Source organism: Myripristis murdjan, chromosome 22 (genome assembly GCF_902150065.1).
Source record: "Myripristis murdjan chromosome 22, fMyrMur1.1, whole genome shotgun sequence".
NCBI lineage: Eukaryota > Metazoa > Chordata > Actinopteri > Holocentriformes > Holocentridae > Myripristis > Myripristis murdjan.
Genome location: NC_044001.1, coordinates 3467563 through 3489795, shown reverse-complemented (window position 1 = coordinate 3489795; position 22233 = coordinate 3467563). Strand labels below are relative to the sequence as shown.

The 22233-nt window shown below is 42.3% G+C and overlaps 1 protein-coding gene across 2 annotated transcripts in view; it reads right to left on the bottom strand.

Annotated features, from left to right (window-relative positions):
- Positions 1 to 22233, bottom strand: part of sgpp1b (sphingosine-1-phosphate phosphatase 1b) — a 36695-nt gene that overhangs the window by 9143 nt on the left and 5319 nt on the right. For both annotated transcript variants that reach the window (XR_003927745.1, XM_030044101.1), the window contains exon 2: positions 10022 to 10111. Coding sequence is in view for 1 of the 2 variants with exons in the window: in XM_030044101.1 (XP_029899961.1) it covers positions 10022 to 10111 (90 nt within the window). In the remaining variant the exon portion in view is untranslated. The remainder of the gene's footprint in view (positions 1 to 10021; positions 10112 to 22233) is intronic.

Below are 22233 nucleotides of genomic sequence, written 5' to 3'. Positions count from 1 at the left end.
ATCAGCCTCTGACACTTTTTACAGTGCGTTTCTCCCGGGATGTTGTTTGCCAAACGGTGAACAAGAAGCATTCAGTTTTGACCAACACTTTATATTTTAGTGTTTCTGGTGAAATATTGCCTTTCAAAAGAATAGCTGAATTAAACGTCCCATGTGTTGTAGAATGAATGCGGTTGTAATTTATTACAACATTATCTAGCGGCCCCCACGGCCTCCAGATAAAAGATTTCCCGACTTCCCAGAAAACGCGGTGTTTCCATGACCTCCCTGGGTGGTTCTCTGACTGTCTAAACCAATCTTTACACCGTGGTGCCAAAAATGACATAATAATATGCTCACGCTTAATCATTACCAAACAAAAGATCACAATGTCCTCCACTTGGCACTGCACTCCGCCTGGAATTACCCAGCATCCTTCACTGAGGGAGGTCTCAGCATCCAGCCCCTTGTGGTCAAAGGTTTACCTCTGAGTCGACCACAAGATAACCATCAGGAAACGTCTCAAAGCACAATCTATCTCCCTCCTGCTGCCCTTGCAAAGTGTTATCAGGCCTCTGCTAATGACAGACACGTGGTGAGTGAAAGCTTCCAGCCGTCTGCAATTTTCTCCTCAGCTGACACAAGCAGAGGGAACTGCAAAACGACGGACAGCTTCGATTTATAGATGTCTAAAAAGAGGATAAGCAAATTGCCACGGCCCATGAAGGTACAACAGTGTGTGTGTTATGTTCACAGCAGCATGAATGTCTATGTTTTTAGCATGGTTGACCTAAATGGGAATTGAACCCCTAACCCTGGCAGTGTTGAGCTTTTCCCCTGGGCCTTTTTCCAGTATCGGGGGGAGGGGTTTTTTTGTGCATGCATGCCGCCTGAGTGTCTGGGTGCTACACCGCCTGTAAACGGGCATACATTTTTTGTAATCTGGTTGAAAGAACATTATAATACTGCAGCAGGGACCATTAGATCTTTTGATGGCGGTCACTTGGTTCAACAAACCCTTCCTCTATGTTATGTGTTGGCAACCCAAAGACTTTTCTAAATTCTACAATCAAACCTAACCAACATTCTTTTTGTCATCACCTGAAATCTTTTGCTTCCCTTCTTTGAGAGATGTTTTGACAAACTCACTCAAAAATGCACTCATTCTTTTAAAAACAATTTCATTTCCAGATCAAATTGAAGAGTCACTCATTTTCAGCTGAGCCTGGTTCACAGTCAGAATAAGATGGGAAGAAATGATCAGGGGCATATTAAAAGGAGTCACAAACACGATATACAAACTATAAAAAACACAAGTAACAGATATTTAAATGGAAGTAATTTATCCTATTTTCTGAGTTTGCCAACACTAGCAAGGTAGCTAGATAACATTAGCTGAAATAGTTTTCACAATGTTAACATTGATTACTAGACAACAAACATGACTAGAGAATACAATGTGAATTTACCCACCAAACGACTTTATAATATGATTACAAAAACCCGTAAAAACAAAAAAAAAGTACAATCAATATCTAATAGCAGCTGTGTGGAAGGCCACACCCACTCACACAAGCAATCCTCTGAGCTTCCTGTACATCTGGAATTCATGATGACTTAATAGGACCAGCTATCAGGAGCCATTAGATAAGACAAGCACAGATCTTCTACTTAATGAGATGCAGAGCTGTAGCTGTGGTCTGAACCCAGAAAGCAGGGTCGACATGCATCATTATGTGACCAGGTGGACAACATCAGCCACAGCTCAGTGCAGATTAAAGGGGGGGTGATTTTAGTCTGAGGGTTCGTTCACACCAAGCATGTCTGGAGCACTTTATTGGAACTTCGAAAATAATCCTGGATCCGGTAAGCAAACTGTGGTGCAGTTCATGAGGATGGAGAACCTCGTCCGAACTAATTACAAGAAATGCTCCCAAAACGCAAGGTTTAATGGGTATTCAGAAAGGAGTACTGCCACCTAATAGCATAAAACACACTGATGGAAAACTGTTAGGTTGTTGTTGGGCAGCGTAAACCGAAACAAACCAAATCCAAAGCATGCAACAAAGCAAACTGTCCCATTGTGGGTTCTGGTTAAAGAAGATATCCTGTGAGTCTTTCCCACCCAAAAGATTTACGAAGCGAATGTGTGACTGGAAGATTATTGAATCCAGCCCTTGCACTCGATCCTTGGAAAAGTGAATGAGTAAAAATGTCCCCTTCACACCTAATATTGAGGTAAATAAATCAAAAGAGGACAACGCTATGCTTCAAATTAAGCCAAAAAGACACCAAAACAGAGTTTTTAGAGAAGTGCTCTGTAGTCTTGTGAACTGTTTTCAGATGTTAACAACCTCATCAGTACCAGAGCAGCTTAATGTCTCTGAGTTCTTCCTGCAGAACAAAGGACCAGGAAGTAGTTTCGCTGGGCGTGATGATTTCCAGAACACATTACGGCACTGTATGTGCCCGGCAGGCCTGGCAGCACACACTGCAAAATGTTCGACTCCACCCGGTGAAACACAACAGTCTCATGTGGCAGGACTACTGGGTGTTCAGCCCCAGGAACATCCATTTAGCCTCTGCTGGCTGGTTCAAATGAGATCCATAGCATGCAGACCCACGGATCAATAGGAAGTGAACGGGTGCCAGTCAGTCTGGGAGCGCTCCATTCTGATGCCAACTGGTGGATGCTGCAGCCAAAGTGCCTTACAGTGCTGCACATGCATACATTTCTGCTGCTAGGAATCAAATCCCTGACCCTGGCAGAGCTGGTGAAATGGAAAAGTACCAAGACACACTATGAAAAGGCCCCTAACATGCTGTTATGTAGGGCTGGGTGATAATTCAATATCGTGTTTCAGTAGAATCCCATGGTGATGATCTGCTGATTCTGGGATATCGTGTCACAGTTCTGTGGTCTGAGCTGATAATAGCAAGCAAGATTTGGTTTAATTAGGCATCAAACATTTTACAGAATAGCATTTGAAAAATGTAGACTTTGTTTGGTATACACCTATTATCATTGGGTTCACTAGGATGAACACTAAGTCTATTATATGATTCATAAATCAGTCATATTGTGATATTTATCAATTAAAAAAAAATTGAATATCTTGATGCTGAGTGTTACCATATTGTGAGCCCAACTGTTGTTGACAATTAGCCTTACATAGCTTCAAGTTTCACAGACCTCCTTTACACCTGGTATTACCGTTTTACAGGTGTAAATGCACCCAAAGTACATGGAGGGCAGATTGTGATTACATTGACTAAACCACCTGCAGAGGTGGTCACAGATGTACTCTGACCAGAAATGGAAATGCGGATGAGTGTCCAATCCTCACCCGGCAATACAAAGTGAGAAATATGGGCCGTCACCACCTGCATGCTGGTGGGCAGAGGATGTGACATGTTAAGTATAGGGCCCTATTTTACACTATTATACATGAAATAAAAAAGCATGAGCAGATCTGCTGCCTCTATAGAGAAGCCTTCCTTCTTACCTGGAAAATGCACTATTACAATAGCAATCACAGGTGTAAAAACACCTGGCTTTTAAAGGGAATGGGGAGACTGCACTCTGATTGGTTTAGTGCATGTTATGACCAAAACACAGCCACGATTAATGAAGAGACTCAGTACAACCCTTTTGAACCAGGAACCTGGAGCAGCCAGCCTTTTTTCCATCGTTAAATAGCTAAAGTGGAGTCGGACACAACCACAATGTCCTTGGACCATGCTCTTCAGACTGTGTGCTAGATCATTAAAATACAGCCAATACTGTGATTGGACTGCAATTATCCTGAATGTGGATACTGGAGACAGATATTAATACCTGTGTAAATGTAATGTAATGTAATGTAATGTAATATAATCAGACCAGATAATTTAAACTTCTGACTCTCTCCTGGCTCTCTTGAAGAAGTTTACATCTTCTTAAGGTTTCCTTGCTATAGTTATTATTGGTTTGTTCACCTGCCATGTGCCCTTTGACAGAATCCAAAATTAACTTTTTGGCTCATCCACCAATGAGAAAATTTATCGGCCAAAAATACAATACTCACAAAAAGTTAGGGATATTTGGCTTTTGGGTGAAATTTATGTAAAATGTAAAATGTTCACGCTACAGTGATATTATATCATGAAAGTAGGGCATTTAAGTAGAAGCATACACTGGTGATTTCCTCATCTCAAACAATTTCTTGAAACAAAAGCCAACAATAGTGGTGGATATACCACAACAAAAAATGTCAGTGTCAATAACTTGTCATGTGCCCTTGAGCATCAATTACAGCTTGACAACGACGTCTCATGCTGTTCACAAGTCGACTTATTGTCTGCTGAGGCATGGCATCCCATTCTTCTTGAAGGGCGGCCCTCAGGACATTGAGGTTCTGGGGTACAGAGCTCCGAGCCTCTACACGGCGACTCAGCTGATCCCATAGGTTTTCTATGGGATGCAGGTCTGGAGAAAGTGCAGGCCACTCCATTTGAGGTACCCCAGTCTCCAGCAGCCGTTCCCTAATGATACGACCTCGATGAGCTGGAGCATCAAACACCTGATGTGAATTTTGCCGTTAAGCTCCTTGTTAGAGAACAGCAACTTGTGCAAAAAGTACTGAAACACTGAACAGTTGGACATGTGCATTCAAAAGTTTACAGAAGGTCACATTAAGTTCACCTGGAAAGGTTATAATGCATTTTAGGTTCATCCTGAAATTTCACCCGAAAGCCAAATATCCCTAACTTTTTGTGAGTAGTGTATATATATATATATCTTTCTAGCCATTAAACTGCATTGTGCATTTTTTGGCTAAAAATAATCACCTTAAGTGACGGTCCTTAAAGTGCTTGACAAGTTTGATTTATTAGCCTCCTGTTATCAGCACCACTTTGTAGCGCTGTGTGCATACTGGCCTCTCCATGTTCGTCAGCCTCATACGGAATTTTTTTTTTCCAACGCTTTGGCTGTTTTCTTTTTTCACTAAACCTGGTCGGTGAGACCCTATAGCACCTGCCATGTTTATCTAGTGATTTTACTTTGGGACTACACTTCCAAAAGTAAAAGAAGGAAGTTTTTGAAACTAACCTGAAATAACACTGAGACAAAGAAACAGCTGAAGGTGAGAGGAGGGGCTGTGCGCTCTGTTCCTCCGTGTGTGTGTGTGTGTGTGTGTGTGTCTGGCTGATATAGACAGACTGAGAAAGGTTTTATTTATTTTATTTAGAGAAAAAAAAAATTGTAGTGAACTTGATTTATTTAATTTTTTGAAAAATCTTTTGGACCAATAGCTGTAGTACTTCAGCTCAAACTTTGAGTTTCTTGGCTCCAACCTGCAGACTGAACACTGAACTCAAGCTGCCGTTCTCTCACTGTGAGTTTTCCTCAGCAGAGCCTTGGTGTAAACACTGAGATTCAGAGGAAGAGGAGGAAAGGGCTGAGCGGGACGATGGGTGGGAGCGACAGGACGACGGGCAGATGAGGAGTGTAAGAATGAGGAATGAGGGTGAGGCTGAAAAAGGAAGAGGCGGCGGCAGAGGACGAACGGAGGAAGAAGTCTTAACGTGAGAGGGAAGGAAGCGGCTGAATGTCTCCTGCTGTTCGTGAACAGAGAGACGACGCTGTATTTTCTGATAACTGGAACGTCCTCCACCATCTTTACACAGCCGTGGCAGCTGGAGGCTCCACATTTCTCCCAGTTATAGTCCCAGTTTTGGCTGTGCTACTGCAGGTTTTATTTGGGCACTTATGTATTATTAGGTACTTATTATTCCTCTGCACTTTCCATTTCACGACTCTGGAGTTTTTTTCCAGACTTTAATTTCTTGACTGGACTTCAAGGCTTTGCTCAGCGCTCAGTATTACACATGCTGCCAGTGGCTTGGCAGCACAACTGTGAACTAGGCCATATTAGCCTCGAACAGAGGCGTAATTGTTGTGAAATGTAACTGTTGTATAAAAGCCGTAATACTTGAGATTATTCTTTATTGCGATTCTGAAGACTTGGGCGCCGCATGTTGCAACACGGCTGAAACCCTAATCTCAGCAAACCACTTTCTCTGGTGTTTTGGCTGCGTGAGAAACACTGCCCTGTACTTGTATATGTTTATGTCTGTGGGCGTAATTGTGTTTAATCTTAGTGATATTTCTAATGTTATAATAGCAGTGGTGGTAGTCTTAGTGTTGTGAGTGTAGAGGAAACCGTTCAAAATAATACGTCACAAAATTAGAAAACAGGTGGGCTAGCTCCAACCACTCAGGTCTGTGCACTATGATGATTTTTAAAGACTTGTATTATTACATTTAACCCTTTGAAACCAAGGAGCTTTTATTTTGAAAGGTTTTATTTAACCCTCCGAACATAATTTAGTTTACTGAGGGATTTTTTTTAGGGGGATCATGTTCATGTTTTACATTTTAGGGGGGAATTTCTCGCTAACTCATCATCTTTTTCTTTTTACTTCTGTTTTTAAAAGGTCTCAAAGGGTTAAGCACCAAACTCACAATCTCCTCCTCTAGGCAAGGTGCTACAAAGAGGCTCTTTTATCTGAGACGAGAGCCAGCAGGCCACTTGTTAGAGTGTTTTTTTTTTTCTCTCTCTTTCTCTGTTGAGATGGCAGGAAAACTCAGAGGGAGCTGGAGGGGGAAAGGCTCCCGGCCAGCAGAGGTACTTGTGGTTCCCGCGGTGGAGGTTTTAACCACAACACCACCTCTGAGCGGCCACAGAAAGCCTTTAAAGAGCAGCTACCATGTGGAATCACCCAACATTCGTCTGGGACGGCGGCCACGTCTGGTCTGGTGCTGTAACGTCTTCTGGACCTGACTGGGTCACCGCCCTCCGTCCCGGCACCACCTATCAGTCAATCCCAGTGACACGATACAGGCATCACCGTGGCGACTGTTGCCCCGGCGACAGACAGCCAAACCCCAACAGTGCGCTGCAAGTGACATCATTTGCCCAGTGAGTGACATTATCCCACAGAGGGATAAAACGAGCGACGTGAGGGCAGGAAGTGGACACACATGTTCGCTAAAACACCGACAGACGGACGTGTGTGTGTGTGTGTGTGTGTGTGTGTGTGTGTGTGCTGTTTCTGGAATTAACTTTTTAGTTCACCTGCCAAGAGCTGGAAACCTAAAAAAAAAAGTCTGTCTTCTAAGAATAATTTTTACTGGCTAAAATAGTTCAGGCTTACATTTTATAGAAATAAACATTTTTAAAAATATTGCCCTGTCTAATTCTCCATATCATTGTGTTCTATCCTCTTTATTTAACAAAAATCTAGTTTCTTTTCCTAATATGCCATTGTTGTGTCCCAGAAGCTGGAACTGATTCTTTCTGACCGGTCTGAAATTTGCTCCAGTTTACGTTCAAAGCATTTTAAACCTTTTCAAACAATCCGTTGCTCCAGCAGTCTGTTTGACTTGGAAATCTGGGTGGAATATAATTAGGGAGCACCCGACCTGTCCTCAAAGCCATTTTGTATACAGAATGAAAAAACCTGCTCACTCACTTATACAATGGATCAGGTTTTTAACCCTTTGAAGCCTGAGCAGATTCACTTGATTTCTCTCAAAAACATGGAGAAAAGACAATTAATAAATCAGCAAGAAACTGGGCAGGAAAATGAGTAAAAGGCTGCAAGAAAAATGACCTGATAATTAGCAAATAAATAAATAAATACCCCCACTAAAAAGACAAGGACAGGGGTAGGAGCCAGTCCTGCGTGGTACTGCAATTTAAACACAAACATCCACCAAACCAAGTGTTTGATGACTGTGTGTGATGCACACACACCCGGTGATCTCAGAGCCCTGCAGCAGACACAGCAGACCAGCTCACCGACGGGGTGGGCAGGTTTTTGCAGGCAAGATTTTCCTGGCATGAACTGAGAGGTACTGCTGTGTTTTATCTTTAACGCCTATATCTGCAGAGTGTGCATACAGGTTCGAGCATGTGTGAGGACAATTCTGTGTGCCATGCCCTGGAAACAACAAGTAAAGCCTGGACATCAATTTAAAAAAAAAAAAAAAAAAAAAAAAAATGCACATTTTTAAGCCACAATGCAAGGGCTGAAAATTTTTCAGGCACTTAAAATAACTGGTTCATTCATCCTTTTTGGCACCGACTTATTTCTGATGTTAAACACGGCGTTCGGAGGAGCTCAGAGTGGATCAACGTCGCTTTGTGTGAACGCTGCACCTCCAGAAATGACGACACACTCACCTAAAACGGCACAAATGAGGCTATGAGATCGTTTCGGGACACGGCTGGAGCTGATGAGGCTGTGCGCCGTAAAGACACCGAGGTTAACTAAGGCAACGGGATTACAGCGTTCCCTCTGGGATTTTTGTTTTCCAGCAGCAGTGGGAAAAGGGTTTGTTGTACCTGGGCGGTGTGCGTGTGCTACCGGCCTACCAGCATGCACACTGCTGAATAATATTGACTCCTCTCCTCTTGCTGTGGGTGGCTAGAACACAATCCTAAAAACATGCAAGTCTGTGACTGACTGACCAACTGAGTGAGTGATGGACCAATGGCGTAGCTTTATCAGCAGGCCGAACGCCACCACTTCCTGTATCCCTGGTTTCAAATTAAAAGCACTCTGGCGGCCAATACACTGCTAATCGGTTCACTTAAGTATTGTGGTAAGTTCGGCTGGAAAATGGAAACCTGGAAAATGCTGGTCAACTTTACCTCTGCAGTTTCTCACCTTTACTAGCTGCACTGGAACTATAAAACCGTTGTTCGGAGGTTTAAATTCAGATCCCGCCTCCCACTCAAGCCAGTGGATGGAAACATTTACCCTCTCACAACCCAGCTGCACTTCAAACAAGTACTCAGTAGTCACTTAGCAGTACATGCTACTGCTGCTGGTAGCCTAAAAAGGTCTTTGGTGGTTAATGTACTGCTTTCAAATGCACTGACCTCTGACCAATCACTTAGAAACACCCTGACAACCGCCTAGAAACACACTAGAAGCCACCTAGAAATCCAGAGTAACCACCGAATAACGTCTTAACTGTGTTAACTGTCTTTCCTTTTCCAGTTGCTTGCAGCTAGCACACACATTTTGTCCAAGAAATGTTTTTTTCTATACATCTCAAGACTCATGCTGGCTCATGTCGTGAATGCGAGAAGCTGTTCTGTGTGTTCTTGTTCTACGGTTACACAAGCTAAGGTGTTGCTGACAGCAGAACCTGAAGCCGAGCAGCTCCGAGGTTGAGCTGACCTCCGTTCAGATCGTGTTTCCTGCACGTCGGGTATCCAGTTCAGATGGCCGTCAGCCACCGGCCAGCTGCCTCCCCCAGGCTCACGACATGAAGGCATACTGGCACCGCAGGTGGCAAGGCTGGCACCATCTGTTTGTCTGTGTGTGTGTGTGTGTGTGTGTGTGTGTGTATGTGTGTGTGTGCAAGTCTATGTTATCATGATGAAGATGCTGTAGTGTCAGTTTCCAGCAGGTGTTACTTTTTGGAATAAATAGGACCACAGCTAGCGTTTAGTTTGATTGTCGATTAATCTGTTGATTCATATTTTTTCATTTAATTGATTAATCACTTAATCTAAAAGGTCCAAAGAAATGTCTTCAGATTGCTTCTTTGGTCTGTCCAGCAGCCAAAAAACCCCAAAGGTTTTCATTTGCTACTTTTTTCTTCGCCTGATAAATGCCTGAAACAACTTCTAAGATCAAAATGATCATTTTTGATTGTTTGAGGAATCATTTAATCAACTAACCAGTGGTAATACACAGAGTATGCTGGTCTTTGCTGCTGCAGTGACCTGATTTCTCCTCTGAAACCGAGAAAGTTCAGCTTATCTTATCTTGAAGAGAGAGGGGGCAGACAAAGAAACAGATAGCATGCGGTGTGTGTGACCACAGAGAGAGAGAGAGGGACAGAGAGCTGGAGAAAAATACACACTGTGTATGTGTGTGTGTTTAAGAGGGTAAGTGAAAAGAACAAGCAACAAGAACGTGAGAAGATAAAGAAAAAGAATTAGCTGTGTGTGTGTGTGTGTGTGTGTGTGTGTCGTACCAGTATAGAGTGCATGCCCATGTAGATTCGGCTGACGCAGACCAGAAGGCACCAGCAGAGAGCGAGGCTGAAGCCCAGAGTGAACGGGTACTGTGGAGGGGAGAGGACACACTGTTAGGACTTAAAGCTTCTAGCCTGAGAACACAGGCGTCACATGGCTCCAGTGCACTGACATCAAGTTCATTTGGCAGTGTTATCGACCGCAGCACTGCAGCATAACATGTGTTGGTGTGTGCAGTTATACACGCAACATAACCAGGACAGAGGGAATAAGTCACATTGCGCGCAACACCTGGACTGCATGTTCAGGCACTTTACTGCCGGGTCATTCTGTTGCAAAACGCCCCAGCAGTAAAGGATTCGCTCATGTGGAAATGTACAAACTGACCCCGAAGGACTCTTTGGAGATACTGATAAATGTCAGGATATGCCTCATATGCAAAAGCACCTGTTCAATAATGCAATTACTATTTATGTCACTGGTAATGTTATGTATGATGTCAAACAACATTTTCAAATATTTTTTCTTAAAATGTTTCCTACCTATCGCTGTCAGTTCTTAAATAAAAATGTGTTGGTCATCACCAGCTTAGATGGCAGATTTGTATCATAATGTCCCATAATGTAACCATATGACATGATACCCACTGAAAGATAATCAAAGTCCCATCGTAATAAAGTAAGCCACTGAGGAGGAAACTAACTCTGTGGTTAATTAATGCCAAGAATCAACAGATAGATAAAGGAACTTCAGATAATGTGACTAAAGTGGCTGCTAAGCTGGCACAGTTCCAACTTCCCCAGAGAAAATCAAGCAGCGTTTGGCAGATGTCTGCTGCTGACTTCACACCTTGTACAACGTTCAGTTTGGGACGTTTAGCCATGTGGCTCAATGCCTAGAAAAACGCAATAAGAAAACAAGAGTGAAAATCGAGCTAATAGCTGCAATACACATTTTATCTCACTTGTGGGAAACAAAAGCAAATTTGAAAATACTCCACTATTAAAATATTTACACTGCCAGCGAGTTGCACCTCATTGTGTATGAATGCATATTTGGGCCATTATGGGAAAAAATTATGGAGCCAGGAGGTGGGGGTAATATTCTGAGAAAAAACTAAGAATTTCCAAGATAAAAGTTGTAAATTTATGCCTAATACGCTGTCGTAATTATGTGACCTCAAACACATTAAAACAGAGGCATTGTTCCAAGTGAAGATACTCAAACTTGATTAAAATGCAATATAAGCTACATAAATTTAAGTCCAGAAATTTCCATCAAGCGACCGAGATGAATTCCTATGTGTTTGTTGTACTTGGGTGAATAAAGTGATCCTGTTTTTCGATGAGCCTTACACTCATGCGTACACACTCAACGTCTCATTTTGCTCCTCGGCTGAAAAATCTTCAGGAGGCCTAACACGGGACCGTACAAGGCGATTAAGAGTTCAGTAGTTCAGTGTGCAGCAGGCAATAAGCCGAGATAAAAATGTTTCTCAGATCTAGCGCATATGATTATCTGCTAATGTGTATTGGACTCAAAGGGCCTCATAAATTTTTCAGCGATGCGGCTATTTCCTTATCAGATGGATTGTGCTTGGCCTGTAGCAGAGAGAGAGAGAGGCAGGCAGGGGAGAAAGGGGAGAGTGAAACAGAGGAAAAATGTTCACGCTGCAGTGTTTCCCACAGCTCTGAGATCCACTCTGGATGAAACACGCTTCATGGACAAAGAGGAATTGTGAGCGGCTCTAGGAGTATTTTAAGGATCTAAAAGACTCAGAGTTCAAAACTGAGTCAAAATGCACTTAGAAAGTTATAAAGTGGAAGTTAACCGTTCCTCGTGTTTACCCCGTTGGAGAAATTTCTCCACAATCGCAACCAGTTTGCTGTAGTTCAGCAAGGACATTGATCTAAAAAGTCATTTTTTCAGAAGGATCATTAAAAATGGGTCAACTGAAAAAAATAACAACATATGGGTCAATTGTTAATATACTGGCCATCCACCAAGAGTGTAGGAAACACTTAAGTTCCAATTTTTGGTTCATTTTCCAAATATGATGTGGTACAAAATCAAATCCGGAGGAATGAAAGCCACGTGTGAGTTGTATCTGAACGCCCAAACTGGACTTGTATGAAAGACAAAGTGTCAAAATGACAAATTAAATCTTACAGGATTCACTTGAGATAATTATCATAACTGAGGCAGCCACAGCGGCTTGGCTGAGCCGGCGTCAGCACGGAGGATCATCAGACCCAGCGATGCAAAGACAAGCGGGCTGCTTTACTGGTGTTTAGGGAAGACGCCTCAGTTCAGTCAAAACTCCAAGGCACACAGCAGAAACCAAAATGTGTTTGAGACAAGTGGGCTGTTTGCTCAAAAAAAAAATGAATATAATAAAATAAAATAAAATCCCACAAGCGCAGCAATTTGGGACAGAGCATGCAGGCCTGTGGTGTGAATGCAGCCAGAAAGACAGAGAAGGAAGAACGAGTGAATAAATGACAGAAAGAAGGATGAGCGATAGAGGAGATAACAGATGAAACTGTGCTGCCGAGGTTTGCACACTTGCTAAAAGCCTTTTGTTCGTCTCATCGGGGCTCCTGTGTGTTGCGAAGGCTCAGATTTCCTCTCTCATGGTCCAGAATTTCATTAGAAACCCCCCTCCCTCCCGCTGCAGATGGCTCTCAGCCCTGCGGGGGAAATGACGGCAGCGGCGCCGTTTAATGGAGTCAGGATGGATGCTAATGCCACAGAGATAAGGCTGCGCACTCTCATATGGACTGATGTCTTTTCTGATATACACTATCAAAGCCTGACCATCTGTTACAACTGTGGGTTGAATATCAAGTTACATCCTCATAAGATTTATCGCTGTTAGGAGATGGGACGATATCCTGATGTGACGGAGCAATTCAATACGGGATGGGCTTCCTGATTCAGTATCACAAGACGATGTAGTAAATAAAATGGACAGAAAGTGCAGAATTATGTTTATTTCTAAGTAGTATCACTTTACTATGAGTTACCAGTTTTAAAAGGTGATTCTAAAAGTAAAAGTAATATCATTTTGATGGAAAGTTTGTGAAATTATGAGACTAACAACTTTTCGGGAATGTTAATTTAAAAAGTATCAGTCATGTATAATTCCTAAAGTAATTAGCCTATGCTGTAACGAGTTCGATAAAAATGTAAATTTATGTTTGATAAATCACATTTTATCTTCAGTTCTCCCTCTGGGTTTCCTGAAGGTGTCAGATGTGTGTGTTTGTGGTTTGAATCTGCTGCTGCGGTCGTCGAGCGAGGACGTTTGTTCACTGTGAGCGGGAAGACGAGACAAAAAAAAAAAATCCAGAAAATGGATCAGTGGTTGAAACGTAGCAGCTAAAAACAAGGAAAAAGAAGAGAAAAAAAGCAAAAACTGAGCCAATAAAATCAGGTTGTTTTCACACACTGATGGAGCTGTGTTGGACTTTATTTTTCTACCATTTTTTTTGTTCTGGTCAGGGAGCACTTGGCTGAAAAAATATTTCAAAGGGGGTACATTATTAAAAAACGTTTGAGAACCACAAATATAGAGTATCCCAAAGTGCATCATCTTTGGACATTATTTTGCAAGACGTTATGGCAGGTTTGTGTTGCAGCTGTAAGCTAAAGGTTTGTGGCCACAGGGTCGCTTGAGTGAAAAAGTGAAAAAGGAAAACTCTCTCCTACCTTAACCAGCTGCCACTGAGGCAGACAACCCTCAGCTGTGAATGTGTTGACCTGTATAAATGTGAGGCCGAGCTTGGCTGAACAGCTGCTCAGTCAACTTTTCCTACATGAATAAAGGTTGAAAAATGCCACTTCTGCTTCACTGGACAGGACAAAGTAGAGCCAGATGAGAATGATGGGAAAGACAGCACAGGAAAAAAAAAAAAAAGGTTCAAACCCACAATGCTGAAACTACACAGCCTGCACCTTACTAACTATGCAAATCTCTGAGTACAAGTAATACGTACTGTGCTCCCCTTTTGCATTTTGTCGAGGCCTGTCCTTGTCCTGTGTTACTCTACACCTCTGTGGGCATCAATATTAATTGTACTTGGTAATTACAGGTGACTCTGGCTTTAACATGCAGCCTGGACCAACAGCTGCAATGACTTATATATGTGCCTACAGCATGTACATTTGCACTGTAAGGTTTTCCCTTTGAATTATATTGAGTGCCAACGTAAGGTAAAAGAAATGTAAGTTTCAGATTTATGGGTCAGAGCCACTGTACCTCTACAGTGTTGCTGTGAGCGTGATTAGGTAAGGATCAGGAGAACTGCTGTGAGAGGGAATTAACCTCAGGAAAGCTGAGTAAATAAAGCTAATAGGAGCTAAGGAAAGTAATTATAGTGAGTAGAGGAGATGGAGAAACGACTGAATGAGGCGATAGTGATGTGACCTACTCTTTAAAAGAGGAGTGACAGAGGAAGGGACTGTTTCTGCTGGTGGAGTGAAAAGGATATTGTCCTGTTGGGACACACACCCCCGCTCACACTCTGTTTGAACGTCCGTCCTGTGTGATCCAATCATAAGGGGACAGCTCCAAGGTGTGAACGGGCTGCAATGCGTCTTGGAGACATGCAGACCTTGTTCACACTCGGTTTCGACGTTGGTCTCTGTGCTCTGGACACAGGTAGACAGCCGAGACGCATCGCCGTTCACACCCGTCTTCATCATGTGTCTTACAAAGTGTCTCAGCTGACCATTTGTGTTCGGATTTCATTACTGTCTGCATCACCTCATCCGCTATGTCCTTGTTGGGGACGCATCTGCGTTTACACTTCAAATGATATTTGATCCGGTCATCCGAAACACACATTGAGATTGTGATCCGATTACTCTCTGAAGGCTGTCAGGGGACGAATTGGGCCACATAGCATTTGTACTGTGAAAGCTAACACACCCTAACATGTCCCCGACAACACCAAAGGACCACCTAGTCAGCAGCATCATGGGCTTCAGGACAGCTCAACTGTAATGACCAAAAATTAGGGATGGGAGAAAAAAAAAATCAGTACAGCATAGTACTGAGATCCTTTGTGTGGCAATATTATATCAACACACAGACGCCAAGTACCGATATTGTATCACCAAGTACTGATGCAACACTTATGACAGGTGTCAGCTGTGCACCTGTGATCAGATCACCCGAAGCAGATGTTAATGCCAAGTCCAAACAGCGCAACAGAAAACACACATGCAAAGACTCCACGCCAGCAGGTTGAGGCAACGCATTACAACCAGTCACCCATCAAACACTGGGTGTGAGTGTGTGCTGCTGCATTTACAGATCAAAGGCCTAATTCAGGCCTGAAGTCACCAATTAACATGCAGCTCAGCCCACTCCTCCTCAGCTGTCAGGAGGATCTGACAGCTTTCATCACGAGAGAAGTATTCATGTAGCGTATTAACTAAGCAAGAAGCCCAGCGGCAGAACATCAGAGGAAAACAAATGCAACCTGAGTTGGACTGCTGCACAGAGAGGTGGCAAGCAATGGCTGGAACTCACGGGCCACTTCACCATTTCACCAGACACAGTTACTTTGGAAATGCAGCAATGCCTTGGTTCCAACAAATGAGTGCTTATCTGCAAAAGTGGTAAAGTAAAAGAATTTATCAGTATTTGTCTAGTGGCGTGTGTTGTTTTTCTACTCTGCAAGAGTGCAAGTGGAAAAACAAATGAAATCTGCTCATTTCAAATGTCGAGTGCTTAACTGCAAGGCTGGCTTCACTGAAATGACACTTTAGTCTGTCCAACTTAGTTGTGCTGGATTTTCACAGGAGAGCCATCCAATGAAAAACACAGATTGGGTTTGCATCACTGTTTTGATACGTGTGGTGACATAGTAACAGTAAAAATTTTATTTGTAACCTGCAACTAATTGTATCTAAGACGTCATGTGTAAATTCAGCCAAGCAGTAAGAATGAAGTCAGAGATCAAAGACATTTTTCTTTTCAAAACTACATTCTTATCACCCAAAAATGGCAATTTCGACTTGCCTGGCTTAAGCCCCTGAATTACTGTTGCTCGGCTCTGGCCTGAAATCGCTTCCATTCATGGAGGTTTCTAAAATCTGTTCAGGCCATCAGCATGCTTTTCCAGAAAAGGCCATTTTTGATTGGCTGTGGGAACAATCAATCCCAGAGGACTCGGTGCTTGGGAAGGCAGGAAAGTTCCTCTTTTGAACCAGCTGCACTGCTGAACAATTTCAGACTAAATAAGGATGAAAATGAATCTGATTATCAAGCCGTGGTCTGACAGCTGCATGAATGCGTATATTGTAGTCGTATCATGTGTCAGGAGACATACAGGAGGTTGTTTTACTTTTCCAGACAAAGACATTTCAAAACCACGATCATTTTCCAAACATTCCCAAAACCCTTTCTAGACCTGGTGCTAGAGTAAAAAGTATAGCAAGTATATTTTTCCAAATAAGGCCAGAAGGGATTTGAGAATCAGGACAACAGAGAGCGGCGTCTCATTTTTACATTTGGGGCTTCAAAAACTTTTATTTGTGTCTTCTACTTTGATTTCCTCCAATTTTCTGTGTAAAAGCAAAGTCAAAAAATAATTTGAAGCAGCAACTTAAGTAAGGCAGTTACTATCATTATTTGTACTGCTTTCTTTGAAAAGACTATGCGTTTACATTTTGAGCATTTGGGTCCAGAGTGACTTATCAAAAGTGTGTGGTTGGAGGCTCAGAGTTCAGCTCAAGGACGAAACACACGGCTCAAGAACACTTCACGAAACAAGGTCAGCGGAGAAAAAGGCTGCTTTGTATGTGCGGCTCACACACACACTCTCTACCACACACTTCTGGATCAACACTGTGTTTCGGGGGGAAAAAACAGCTGTGAGTGTGACAGAAGTGGTGATTCCATGGGACCAAATCAAGTTGGACAGTCGCCGAATCCCATTACCGGGCGTCGGGTTCTGCCACTTGGTTTCCTGGTTCCATGGTGTCAAGCTTACCCTGTGCCAAGCTTAAATCTGTATTTTTATATCTATTATTTTCATCAGTATATCTTACATTTCTTACATTTCAACACTTAAACATCTTATATTCTCAGGCCACTTTATTGTATATACTTAGCCCTTATTGTCTTTAGTGTATATATTTAGCATTTTTAGTCTCTATTGTATATACTTTTAATTTACATTTTTTTTATTTTATTTTTTGTTTTTATTGATGATGCTGCTGTAACGTGTGAATTTCTCAGTCTGGGATCAATAAAGTATACCTATCTATCTATCTATCTATCTATCTAAGGACACCATTAGCCTTTAGTGGAGAATTTTGCCTAAACAGTGTCGTCTGCCCATGTGCAAACAGAGGGTCTGTCACCGGACCTCCCGGCCGTGTTTGCACGCTCGTTTGGCCTCGCGCCCTCCGCTGCCGCAGCTTCTCCTGCAGGGGTCGCCTTGTGCAAAAAAAAAAAAAAAAAAAAAAAAAAAAAAACAACAACAAACAAACGAAACACTTCCAAACCACACAGGCCCGCGGTGTGCTGCATTTCATTTTCAGCGCTGCCAAGAGGTGAACTGGCCTGAGGTGAAGCCAGGCAGACTTGTACATCAACAAACACAGAGCCAAACATCTTTGTTGGCTCATGATCAAGGAAGCGAGCCTGTTCCTGCTCCCAGCGACCTGCCCACCGCTTAAAAGGTATATTAGACGAAAAACACCTCAAATTATAGTGTTTAATTAGGTATTTTGCCGCTGCACTTGGCAACTTCCCTCGTTTGCTGTTCCAAGCAGCAGCAAGAGCTTCAAAAAAAAAAAAAAAAAATTATCCAGATAAGAGTTTGACAAATTACACAAATTAGTCATTACCCAGAAATCCAGTAATGTGGCGTCAGTAAATTACGCAGAACACGGTCATTCTTACTGACTCGGCTGCTCGGTGATGCTTTACACCACAGAAACCCACAAATATGACAGAGGAAATCCTTTATGTTGGGGATTTTGTGAAGCTGCTCACTGCTATTTACGAGACGTTGGAATTCAAGGTGTCACTTCCTGTACGCAGACACGAGTTCATATTAGAGCTGGGCGATAAATCGATTAAATCAGATTTGCAAACATCTGAATTGTAAAATCACTCTGTAAAACAAACACCAATCCACTCAGAAACTTTCGACTTCATCAAACATCATCACCAGCAGCAAACATTACTCAAACCACTTCCTTTGGCATTCCACAATAAAAGCCCTGAAGATACACTGCATGACTGCTCATTAGGTAGAACTTAATTCATTCATTTTATTTCACCAAAAGACAAACTGAATGAAATAGCTTACTATTGTGTGTTATTATGTATATATTGATATGTTAAAAAAGCACAATAATGAGAGCATTGTGATTGCTGTTATTTGTTTGTTATTCTTGAGCAACTTCTATTGCACACATGGGCAGACTAGTTGATAGTTTCATTTGTTGTTGTTGTTTTTGTTTTATTATTTTACTGCAGAAAGCACTTATTTTAATTTTGTTTCGGTCTTTTTGGCTTATTTAAATGATGTCTTTGTCTTTTTTATCTTAGTGAAAAACAAGAAAAATCTAGACTGAAACTGTGACAACTTTGAAAAGATTCAAGATTTTATTTTTCAGCTATATTTACTCATCCCTAGCTCACATACAGCAGAATTTCAGGGCAAAATATGGGAGAATACGGGAAATCTCTCAATTAGTGAGGATGGGACGCTCGCTGGTGCCCTGTTGTTGTATGTTGAGGAATGCAAGTTGATGGGGTTCATCCTTTGGGGAGCATTAGAAATTTCATATTAATCCACCCAACAGATTTTAAGGTATGTTGCCTTGGAGTAAAAAGTTTAAAGGATGGATGGAACTGGCAAAAAATCTTGCTTTTTAATGGCTTTTTTCCCTTCTTTTGCGTACACCAGGAGTGTGTTTGGGTCATCTTTCATCAAGAATTCAAACACAATAAAAATGAAAAACTAGAGGTCATTTGTTTTCCAGCTGAAGTGCAGTGATCCTGGCTTGGTTTATACCGTATCAGGTTGAAACCCGTGCAGTTGTTTGCTCTTTATTTTTCTAAGCTGATTTTCAGGGTTTGTTTTCTTGGCTGGTATTGCCCTCCTTTTTTCTGCCCTACCTTCCTTTATTTTCTTTCTCTCTGCTTCCCCCAGCTCATCTTCCCTTTTCTACTCATCTAATCTCCCCTCCTCTTCTCCAGCTGCCCCCTCCTTTTCTGTCCTCAGCTCTTCGTCTTCTTTCATGCCCTTTCTCATCCTATTTTCCACTCTTTTCTACCTCTCATCCTTTCCTGTCATCTCCCTCTCCAGCTCTCTGCTGTTTTAACCCTCCTCTTCTTCTGTAGTAATCCCCTCTCCTCCATTTTTACTCTCTCTCTCGCCCTATTCTTTCCTCTCCATCTCTCGCCTTCTAGTTATCACCTCTTCTGTCACCCAGTCAAATCCTGTCTCCTCTCCTCCTGTGATTTCAATCTCCCTCCTCCGTTGTGACCTCCTTTGCCTTCTCTCCTTTCTGCTTCCTTTGCTTCAATCACCTCAAATCTCCCCCTCTCTGCCCTCCCTCCTTTTCCTCTTACCAGTATCTTCCATGGAGAGACATCTGGCTCTGGTTACTGAGCCTGAGGAGGACCGGCTGTCTGACTGCGGCCCATCCAAACATTCCCGTCCAACGAGGCCGCGACTCGGCAGGGAGAGCAAGAGGACGACTACGGCAAGCGGCAGGCTATGTGACGGACACACCCTGCCTCCTGCCACAAGCCTCTGACAAAAACTGAGAGGATGAAAAATGACCTCTCTTCATCTAAATACATTTGTTCGTTTGGGATTGGGTGTCGCCACATCTCCACCCTGATGTTCTATCTTTCTTTCCAAATGTGTGTTTTTCTCATATAACCAGAGGGAGCAACATTATCCTCTTTCATTTTTAATTCATTTAAAAAAAAAAAATTCAAATTGCTCATCCAAGGTAGCATGACGTCCAGACTGAATAACCACTTTACAGTACCTCAGGCGACTGGGGGGATGGGGTGAGTTTGCCTGACCAATCATCAATAACCAATCAATAGCATTTCAATATCAGCTCTTTCTCATTACCATTCAACACTGAAGCAGCGGCACTAGCTGGTGCACAATGTTAGCTAATCTGCAACTGGGACCAGTTTACATTTAATGGGATTTTCACATAAGACCAAGTGCTGGGTTCAGCGACATCAGTGCAAAAGTGTATCTCGGTTGAAACATGGACAAAAGTGCATCACACCTCGCACTGTTTTATATTAAAAATATGACATGTGGCACGAGCCTTTGTAAGTAATAGGGATTTTGAGCAGTGGCTGTTTTGGGCGGCGACAGTGAGTTGATGCCATTGATGCTGTTGCTGCAATAAACTGTCATTAAGCAATGATACTAGCAGGTTGTCAAACAATCAGCTCAGTAAAATACCACAGGTTACTGTAAAAAAAAAAAATAATTTGAAAGAGCCATGGATGAACTGCTTCATGCTTTTGAGGAAAAATACATTTTAGAAGTTTTATTTTTGTACGATGTAAACATGTCTAAAAAATTTAGATAACCATAAAGTTGTGTTGTTTCATTGACAAGACAGTGTTATTATCTACTGTAGAACGACCTACTGAAGACCATAAAAGTAGTATGAAACTCCTTAAACTGAGTTTTATCTCCCATTCCAAACAAGTTATCACCTGCCAGCTTCGGACTGCTCAAACAATCAGATTATCATTTATACTTCTATTTTCCCAAAATTAGCCAATAATCATGTAACTCAGTAATACCAAAGCACATGTTGCATTTTCAATTCCCCACTCAAGTACTTCCATTACACCAACTTTTAAATGTGGTTTCAAAAAGGTGAAGATAGAGGGAAGCAGGCAGAGAAAGCTGACACAGAGCACGGTGGGCAGGAAAGTCGGAGAGACTGCAGCGTACATATGATGACACGCAAAATTCTGTATAATGGCAAAGTGACACTACACAGTCAGGGGATTTTCAGCTGCTAGTTGGTGATGGTAAGCTAGGATTTGCATGCAAAATGCACTGCAGAGATAACTGGAAAGCCAAAAACTGGGAGGTTGAGAAAGGCTAGAAATGATCACAATGCATAGAACGAGAGAGCATCCAGGTATTGAGCTGCAAACAAGTTTTTTCTGACATAATCGTACACATAGCAACTCCCTGGTCTGTAAAATGTGGTACATCTTCAGATACCTAACACCACATTTTACACACTGGTTGCCACAGAGACCATTATTTCAGCAAAAGCTTGTTTCGCAACTTTAAACCTGGATGCTCTCCTTTTTGCACTGCTGAGTTTATTAGCAGGCTGGATGTGTTTCACCACAAAACTGCCACCAATGTTAAGTACCAGCTGTAAAATTTGAGTTTAATGTTTGATATGCCTTTAAGACAAAAACTCATTACTTCACCAGCTCTTCAGACACTTTTTCTATGAGATTTTGACATAACTTATGACAGTGGAGGGACATCTCAAATGACTTCCAGCCATCGGTGGATCACATGATGCAGTCAGACGATGAGAGAGGAACAGAACAGCAGAGCAGAGGGCACAACCCTCGGCCACCGAGCCAAGTTCATCATTGTTTTTCAAAATAAGGGGATGCAGCCAAAAGCTGGTTCGCAGGAAAATAAAAACAGCTCTGAAGAGTTTTCTGGAGAATATTGTTGTTCACATGAGCTGGAAAGTTTGTTTTAGGGCAAAAATAGCTTCTATTTCTGCAGCCTTTAAGGCCAGGAAAAGGCAGACTAATTATTTCACAATGTCACAACTACCGAAATCCCAGACAATATCTGGTCTCAAACCAATATCGATATCACACGACACATCGTATCGCCAAGTCCAAATGAAAATTTTGACCTGTTAAATGTGCTCCAGTGAGTGCCAGGAGGAATGGAGGTGAGGGGGAGCAGTTGGCTTCATAAATGATTTCTAAGCCTTGTGAAAAACTGGGGCATGATCTGTGCAAAATAAGGTTCAACTCTGTCAGTGTGTCAGAGGCATTCAGGCAGCTAAACTTAAGAAGACTTGAATCCTATTCAATGCAAAGTAAAGCCGACTGATTCTGCCACAAAATAAATGTCAAAAGAAAGAGAGCAGCAGGTCCGTCTTTCTGTCTTTCTGTCCAGGATGCAACATTTGAGACTTTACA